Source organism: Ipomoea nil, unplaced genomic scaffold (assembly GCF_001879475.1).
Source record: "Ipomoea nil cultivar Tokyo-kokei standard unplaced genomic scaffold, Asagao_1.1 scaffold2845, whole genome shotgun sequence".
Taxonomy (NCBI): domain Eukaryota; kingdom Viridiplantae; phylum Streptophyta; class Magnoliopsida; order Solanales; family Convolvulaceae; genus Ipomoea; species Ipomoea nil.
In genome coordinates, this window is record NW_017619273.1 from 355,645 (window position 1) to 365,852 (window position 10,208).

Here is a 10,208-nt window from a genome sequence, read left to right on the forward strand (position 1 = left end):
TTGAGGGTAAAACATAGCATAACATAACAAGTTTGGGACTTGGTATCATGGGGAACAAATAAAATAGTAAGTGCCCGAGTAACCCGTCAAAACCATATTTTGGTTTCTCGCATAAATGCCAAAATCTTTTGTAACTCGAAGATACTAGAGGATGTGTTAGACACTATTCCAATATTTCATTGTAAGAGGAACACTAAATGTTTATAGATATTTCATCGCTAATATCGGGATTTCTAGATTATAGAACTTTTGGTCTTAAAGTGGTACTCCGACAACAATGAAATACTAGACTTTTGGTTTTAAGGTATCCTTATTATCTTCTTTTTTTTTTTTTTTTTTTTTTTTTTTTTTTTTTTTTTTTTTTGTCTATATGGTTCCTTATCTACTTCAAGAGATTAAACAACCATTGGTATGGCCCAAACCCGAAGCAAACCGAACCTATACACTCGAACCCGATGTATGCTTCTTCTATCGCCAGTAACCTCTCCATTGGATTTTGCTTCCGAGCTCCTTCCAGATGTTCCTTCTAGGCCCGAACGATGAGGACCAACACCTACAACTCAACGCACACATCCTATGGACCATAACCCCACTATAACGGTCAATTTTAAGAATCCCAGTATAAAATACGGTTTGTGAGTCCCATGGCAAAACGCCATTTTTGTGGGGTCCACCACTACAAAGAATGATTTTAAGAATCTCAATACAAAACACGATTTGAATAGATCTCCCGGCAAAACACGGGTTGACTGTGGCCCACAACTACAAAACAAGGCTTCAAAAACACCACTACATGTCACGATTTTAGTAATCTCAATGCAAAACACAAATTGAACATGCAGTGTCTCCAACCAAAACGTTTCGCGTTAAAAAGTAATCTCAAAGAAAATCTAAAGGGCATATATATATATATATATATATATATATATATATATATATATATATATATATAGGGAAGGGTTCAGGTGCGGGTATAGCTTCCCGTGCGGTTGTGCGGTTAAATCTGAGCAGTTGATCAAATTTAGATCAACGACTCAAATCAATGAAAATTAAAAAAAAAAAAAAACGCGTGCCTGGAACAAAGAAGTATAAGCTAAGGTGCACCTTAAGTGTTAGATCTTAATCACAAACTCACGCACTTTAAGTACAAAACCAACACACATTAAGCACAACCTCACGCACATAAAGCACAAAACCCACGCACTTTAAATATTAACTCACAGACTTTAAGTTTCAACAACTACTGACATTAAGTACAAAACTCACGCACATTAAGTACAAAACCCACGCACATTAAGCACAAACATCCCGCACATTAAGCACAAAACTCACGCACTTTAAGTATTCACTCACAGACTTTAAGTTTTAACAACTATTCACGTTAAGCACATCTCCACGCACATTAAGCACAAACCTCACGTACATTAAGCACAAATCACACGAACATTAAGCACAAAACTCCCGCACATTACTCACAGATCCGCTCACCTTAATTCTGACCTAGATGCAAAAATTACAAAATTGCCACCGCGTTTGTTTTTAAAACTTTGATAATCCTGGACGTTGATTAAAGCGAGATGAATGGCTCAGATTAAACCGCACAACCGCACCTGAAGCCCTCACCCGCACGAGAACCTAAATAAATATATATATATATATATATATATATATATATATATATATATATATATATATATATATATATATATATATATATATTGAGAAAAAAAAAATAAAGATACATATACTTGGGAGATACAAGATATAGGATTGATTATTGATATGTAATTACATATACATAAGTTTGAATACAAAATTTTGTGTAACTTTTGTGCACTAGTACAATTTATACAATATTATATCTATTTCGAGAGTCTTCTGAGATTATTGTCTACTGAAATTAAAGAGTAAAGAGAAAAGTTATTATTGAAGGAAAGATGAAAGATCTCAAAAACAAGATGTCAAAAATTGAAGTTGTAACACTAGTCATCATCAGCTCCGGGATCGGATCATCATCACTTGGCAGGATGCATGGGATCAGATCAGGACTGATCGAAAACTTGGTCCGGCAAGTGTCACTCTACAACCTCGTACATTATTAGAGGTGACTCCATCATCCAATATTCATCAAAGTTGTCCACATAGGGTCTCCAATCAAACTGGATGCCCTCAAAGCACACAATTAAGTTAATTAGTTTGCAAGTTTAATTTTTGTGTGTAGGAATATATGACATGTTATTGTGTAGGGATTTATCTTAGTATATACCTGATCGTATGTCTGTGCTCGTGTTGATCTCTATATGCTTTTAAGACATGATTGGTTACATTCTCTAAGCATCAATCACCACACCACCTATTATAAACATATATAATATAAGTACTATCACGGTAAATTCTTATCTCAAAAAAATGTTTAAATCTCTCTCTATGTGTGTCTGTAATTCTTACAGATGAAGCTTGATGATAGAAAAAGGAACCCATAGGCAACAACATTTTATAGTGCGTTGATGGCATGTTGGAGACTACCACTACCGATCTGGTTTCTAAGAATACCAATATAAAACATGATTTGAGTGGGTCCCTAAGCAAAACGCGATTTGAGTGGTGGGACATGATTTGAGTGGGTCCCTAAGCAAAACGCGATTTGAGTGGGCCCCACCACTATGGAGCATGACTTTAAGAATTTCAATACAAAAAATCAATTTGAGTGGGTCCCATGTAAAACGCTGTTTGAGTGGGGCCCACCTCTACGGAGCACAATTTTATTTTAAAATGCCAATACAAAACAGGATTTGAGTAGGTCCCGTGGTAAAACGCTGTTTGAGTGGGGCTTATCCCTACGGAGCACGACTTTAAGAATCCCAAAACAAAATACAATTTGAGGGGGTCCCAAGCAAAACGCCTTTTGAGTGGGGTCCACCACTACGAATCACGATTTTAAGAATCCCAATATGAAATAAGATTTTTGTGTATCTCCGGGCAAAACGTGTGTTGAGTAGGGCCCACAACAGCAAAACACGGTTTGAATGACCCCACTACAAGTCACGATTTTTAATGGGTTCCATGGCAAAATGCTGTTTGAGTGGGGCACAACACCACAAAATTAAAGCATGATTTTAAGCGATAAACATGTCACGGAACATTGTTGAAGTGGATCCCACTTCTCATAAACGTTGTAAAAATTCTTAAAGACACCATTTAATTGGTACCACAATTTCAAAATATGATTTTAGGGGATACTGTGTTAAAATCAAATGCTTATGAATGTATATATAAATGATGGAAGATTTAAAAAAATTCATTAATTACATGCATGTAATTAAATTGACATTTAACATTCATGATAGATATAAAATATATGTCCTTGAATGAAAATGTTAAAAAAATAAAATCACTAGCTAGATGTAGTTAAATAATTAATGTTGTTGGAATCTATTAAATGAAAATAAATTATTTATTTATTTTTTTAATCGGGATTACTAATTAGGGGAGAAGTGATTAGATCACCATATTAGTAGAAGAATTAATTAGGAAATTCTTTTTTTTTTTAAATTAGGAAATTGTATAACTGTTAGGATTTTAGAATTTTAAAATACTATATACAGGCATCTGGTAATTTTTTAAAATACAAGAGGCCTATATATAGGATTTCGAAATATTAAAATATTTCTTAATTAATTCTCTTTCAAATATAGTAATTCAATTAATTCTTCAATATTGTAAAATCATATGTATTCTAATTGCAGGAAAGTAATGTGAATAATATAATAGTGTACAGTAAAGTATAGAGAAAATGAGAAACAGAGAGTAATATCAATCCTTTATTAATACAATACAATTTATACATGATATCCAAGTTTCAGTATAATTACAATTTTATAATGGATGAAGAGGCAGATAATCATAACATAAATCCTCTAGTAATGTCTACATATATTTATTTACAACACTCTTCTTGGACATTACTATATCATACTAAATGGAAAAAAATCCAATGAAAAAAAGAGTACATATATAATATATGTGTATTCATGTGTTGCACTAGCTGTCTCGTTAAAAAATATTTAAATAAAAAAATTATATCAAAACTGAATGAAAAGAAAAAGGAGTATAATTGTTGATCTTTAGGACCTAAATATTCAAAATTGATTAAGTAAATGTTACTACGTCTAAAGATAACAATCTTAGCTTCAAAGCCTACACGTTCTAGCTAATATAATAAGACCAATGTCGTATCTCTTTGTTAAAAAAATAAAAAAAGATACGATATCGATGCCGGTTAAGAGAGAGAACCAACATTGTATCTTAATTAAATTAAAAAAATGGATTAAAAATAGACAGGACCTCAGTTAGAACATATAACCCACGTTAAATCCTAATTATTTTATACATAAAACTGACATATATACTCTGTTTATATGAAAAAAAAAAAGAATTAAATATCACTAAATAAAATAATCTGTCTAATAGAAATCTCAATGTGAATATAGAAAATATGAGATATAAGATTTATATCAATGTGATTTTTTTTTTTTAATAATATAAGATCGATATAACGTTGGGTTTTTGCAGAACTGTCGTTATATCATGTGAATACAAGAGAGGAGTTTATGACATAAAGCACCACCAACCTTAGTGAAAGTGACTTGTAATTAGTAGAGATGGATAACATAACATATAAAGCCTATGTGATATATAATTTACATAAGAGTGGATGCACTATGTATAATTGTATGAAAGTTTGTACAAGAGAGGAGTTTATGACATAAAGCACCACCAACCTTATGAGTAAAACCTTCAATATAAACTTCATAACATCTAACTTATTTTTGACATGACAGAATAAATTACACTTATAAAAAAAAAATTAAAAAGAAAGAATAGCAAACCAACCATAGTTATCAACGGATCATTATTGTACAAGAGAAGAGTTTATGACATAAAGCATGCACCACCAACCTTATGAGTAAAACCTTCAGTGACATATGAGTTGGATGTTATGAAGCTTATAGTGAAGGTCCTTCACTATAAGCTTCATAACATCCAACTTATTTTTGACATATGACAGAATAAATTACACTTAAAAAGAAAAGAAAAAAAAATAGCAAACCAACCATAGTTATCAACGGATCATTATTGTGTGGACTATGGTCCACGCAACTGTGTGGACCATACTATCAAATACTACCTCCGTCCCATTTTATGTGTCTTGGTTCGGTTAACGAGCTGAGGCTTGACTGAAGTTATTATTAATCTAATTTTTCATAATAGTAAGTTTAATATTTGTATACAAAATTTATATATTTAGAAACTACACTAAAAGTACTATTAAACACAAAAATTTAAATTTAAAAATAAGTAAAAAATACTAAAGAAAAAAAAAAGAGTTGGTTTGACCCAATAAATAGTAAGTAGGACAGTTAAAATGGGACAAAGGGAGTAATGTACATTTAGTATATTAAAAATGTACATTATATTCAGAAAAAGTACATTATTTGAACACTGAAAATACATTATTTTATATAATGTACATTCAGTACACGAATAATGTACTTTTAGTATATAAAAAATGTAATTTTGTTATGGTCCACACAACACTATATGGAACATGGTTCACACAATAATTTGCCGTTATCAACTATAGGTCAAGAACAAACAAATCAAATAAGTTACAGGGGTGATGGCCAGTTGGTATATAGAGGACGAACATATTTCCACGACAAAGCCCGACACTCAGGATGGTAGATTACTTGTTGGAACTGTCATGATATCATGCATCTAAAAGCATGGAAGGTCCTGTTAAGCAGTTCTTCAATAATTTCCCTGGCTTGTTTCAGCTGTGAATCAACAATATTGATTGGTAGCTCTGATCAGCCTCAATCAAAACATGAAGGCCGGGGATCATTTAGGTGCTCATAACCTGGCCGTCCCCTTAGGCTTTCCTCCTCGAAACTGACCTCCTCTTTATATTTCAACTTAAAGGGTTGGAGCTCATCTTCGATCATCATACAATATGATCCAAACAACGGTCTTAATTGTTTCATTGCAAATGGTATAGCCACCTGTGTAACATGAAAAGCAATATAATTACATTTAATAATTAAAAAAAAAAAAGCATAAAGCAAATAATAGAGAAATCTTTGTCAATTGTATGACTCACAAGCAAAAAAAAAAAAAAAAAAAAACACATACCATTCAAGATTTATAGCCATAAGCTTTGATCTGGCTTTCCTCTCACTCCATGCTATGCTCTTTCTATCTCTCAGTCACTCTTTTTTGGAAGGTCGGCGATCAGAACATTAGAAAAAAAGAAAAACACATTTCACAAAAACGCGATATAAAGGTATATATTTGAGTGGGTTCAGACCCAAAATGCGAATGGAGTGAGGCCCACCACTAATGGGCACGACTTTAAGAATCTCAATATATACAAAACATGATTGTGTGGGTTCCCTGGCAAAACATCATTTGAGCAAGTGGGGCCGACCGTTACAAACCTCGATATGATTTAAAAAATGTCAATACAAAACACGATTTGAGTGGGTCCCTTGAAAAAATGTCATTCTATGGGACCCACCACTACAATGCATGGTTTTAAGGATCTCAATACAAAACACGATTTGAGTGGGTTCTTGGCAAAACGCCGTTGGAGTGGGGCCCCCCACTCCAAAGCATAATTTTAAGAATCTCAATACAAAGCACTATTTGAGTGGATCTCTGGGCAAACCACCGGTTAAGTGGGGCCTACAACTTCAAAACACGGTTTGAAGGACCCTACTACAAGTCACAATTTTAAGAATCTTAATATTAAATATGATCTGAGTGAGTCCCCTGGCAAAATTCCGTTTGAGTGGGGCTCACCACTGCAAAGCATGATTTTAAGAAACTCAATACAAAACAGGATTTAATCGCATCTCTTGGCAAAACATAGGTTGAGTGGGGCCCACAACCAACAAAACATGGTTTGAAAAACCCACTACAAGTCACAACTTCAAGAATCCCAATAAAAAAATACGATTTGAGTGGTTCCTTCGCAAATCGCTGTTTCAGTATGGCTCACCAGGCCACTACAACACATGATTTTAAGAATCTCAATACAAAACACGATTTTAGTGGATATCCTGGCAAAATACAGGTTGAGTGAGGCACATAACTATAAAACATGGTTTCAAGAACCCATCCACTACAAGTCACTATTTTAATAATCCCAATACAAAATACAATAATTTGAGTGCGTCCCTGATAGAATGTGGTCTGAGACTCTGAGTGGTCTCACTAATTAAGTGCTAAACATGTCACATGTCATTGTTCAAGTGGACCCACTTTCCACAAAGGTGCTAAACGTTCTTAAAGACACAATTTATGTGGTATAAAAATTACAAAATACAATTTTAGGGAATACTGTGTTATAATCAAATATTTATGAATGTATATATAAGTGGAAGATTGAAAAAATTCATTACATGAAAGACGCGGTTTGGAAGCTGGATCCGGATAGCGCAGTGGGGCCAGATGGTTTCTCGGGCGCTTTTTTCAGAAGCTACTTGGACCTTTTAAATGAGGATGTTTTTTGGGCAGTGACAGACTTTTTTTATAGGGGTACCAATCCCCCGAGCTATGGCAAGTTCACAAATAGTGCTTATCCCGAAGAAGGACAATCAGGAATCATTCGCTGATTATAGGCCGATTTGTCTTTGTACCTTTATCAGCAAGGTTTTCACGCGAGTTTTATCCTCAAGACTGGCCATGGTCCTGCCGAAGCTGATTTCTGCAGAACAGGCTAGCTTTATACAGGGCCGCAGCATTCAGGATAATGTCCTTCTGGCCTTGGAGTTAATGCAGTATATCGACAAGAAATGTCGTGGGATGAATGTCGTGGTAAAACTTGATATGATGAAGGCTTTTGATCGAGTATCTTGGCCTTTCCTACAGGAAGTGCTCGAAAAATTGGGTTTCCCGACGAGGTTTGTGGATCTTGTTATGCGCAATTTGCAGGCAACGAGACTATCAATTCTGGTTAACGGCGTAAGCTGCGGGTTCTTTCAGCCAACCTGAGGAGTCAAGCAGGGCGATCCACTATGGCAATAGTTATTCTGTGCAACCGAATGCACCATGCGCATGGTGCATATGATGCAAAACGACGTCGTTTTGACTAAAAACGCGCGTCCCACTTTAAAAAAAAAATCAGGTTCGATTCTAGGCAATAGCATTATTGTGGATATATAGTTATGAATTTCTGGATATATAGTTATGAATTTCTGGATATATAGTTATAAATTTATGGATATTTAGTTCATTCATTGTGGATATTTAGCATTCATTGTAGATATTTACTTCATTCATTCACTGTGGATATATAGTTATGAATTTATGGATATATAGTTATGAATTTCTGGATATATAGTTATGAATTTATGGATATTTAGTTCATTCATTGTGGATATTTAGTTCAATCATTGTGGATATTTAGTTCATTCATTCACTATGGATATATAGTTGTGGATTTTTACTTCATTCATTCACTGTGGATATATAGTTATGAATTTATGGATATATAGTTATGAATTTCTTGATATATAGTTATGAATTTCTTGATATATAGTTATGAATTTATGGATATTTAGTTCATTCATTGTGGATATTTAGTTCAATCATTGTGGATATTTAGTTCATTCATTGTGGATTTTTACTTCATTCATTCACTATGGATATATAGTTGTGGATTTTTACTTCATTCATTCACTGTGGATATATAGTTATGAATTTGTGGATATATAGTTATAAATTTATGGATATATAGTTATGAATTTATGGATATATAAAAATGCTATTGCCGGGAATCGAACCTGATTTCTTCTTTAAGTCGAACGCGCGTTTTTTTAACTAAAACGACGTCGTTTTGGACCGAATGCACCATGCGCATGGTGCATTCGGTTGCACAGCATAATTTGCGCCACTATGGCCCCTCCTATTTATTCTTGCCTCCTAAGCACTATCCTGCTCTCTTTTGTTAAAATTGGGAACAGGATTGTTTTCACTTTATGTCACGGCTCCAAGTTGCCTGGTAATCACCCACCTGGCGTTCGCGGATGACATAGTAATTTTTGTTAATGGATCTGTGGCCTCCCTCAAAGCTCTCGCAGACGTTTTAACTCAATATCAGGAAGGATCAGGCCAAATAAACTATAACAAAAGTTTTTTTTGTCACTTCCAGGAATTGCACGCCTACCCGAGCAAACACCATGTCGAGGGTGCTGGGAATGCAACAATCTACTTTGCCATTTCGCTATCTTGGAATTAATTTATTTAAAGGTAGGAATCGGCCATTATATTATATGCATCTCCTTGAAAAGGTGGAGGCAAGACTCCAAGGCTGGCAGTGGAAATTACTGTCTCCGGGAGGCAGATTGGTGCTTATTAAACATGTTATCTCTTCAATCCCTCTCTTCACTGCGTCTTCGGTTCTCTTACCTAAGCAGACCGAACGCTCGCTGGAATCAAAATTCGCGAATTTTTTCTGGGGAATGGACAGTGGCAGGCCAAAGAGACACTGGATTTCGTGGAGGAATTTATGCCTGCCCGAAGCTGAGGGAGGACTGGGAGTTCGGTCCCTAGCCACTATCCAGCAGTCATCCTCAGCGAAATTGCTTTTTAACTTGCTTCGTGGGGGATCCTTATGGAGTGATTTTATGGACGCTGCCTACATCAATGGCTCCCATACGACGACCTCTCTTACCTGGAAACGGATGCAGCAAGCACGCGACTTTGTTGATCAACACATCCAAATCACGGAGGAGGCGGTAATCTGGACACTCGCCCCTTTGGGTGATTTCACCACCGCCACAGCTTATGAAGCTCTTAGGCCAAAAAGCTGGTGCCAGCTTGTCTTCAGGCTGCATTTGGAGACAAGGAATCCCCTCGAAGATCTCAATATTTATGTGGAGGTTGCTTCGTCGATTCCTGCCCTTCCCTGATGTGGTGCAGAGGTTTGGTGTGTGTCTACCTTCAATTTGCCCTCTTTGCAATAATGCTTTTGCTGACCTGGAACACTGTCTTTATCGCTGCCTGGTCTCTCAGAGGGTTTGGCAACACTTTCGTGGCATCTTTGGTCTTAACGGTGCAATCTCTAGTTCAATACGAACGGAGTGTCATACGTGGTGGCTTATGGCGCCCCGGGGACGGCAATCTCCTGGTGCTCGACACTCATT

The 10,208-nt window shown here is 35.4% G+C and overlaps 1 protein-coding gene across 1 annotated transcript; it reads left to right on the forward strand.

Annotated features, from left to right (window-relative positions):
* Positions 1-9,242: 9,242 nt before the first annotated feature.
* LOC109159779 lies at positions 9,243-9,974 on the forward strand. Its single transcript, XM_019307892.1, has one exon. It carries the CDS (start codon positions 9,243-9,245, stop codon positions 9,972-9,974), a length of 732 nt encoding a protein of 243 aa, XP_019163437.1.
* Positions 9,975-10,208: the final 234 nt, after the last annotated feature.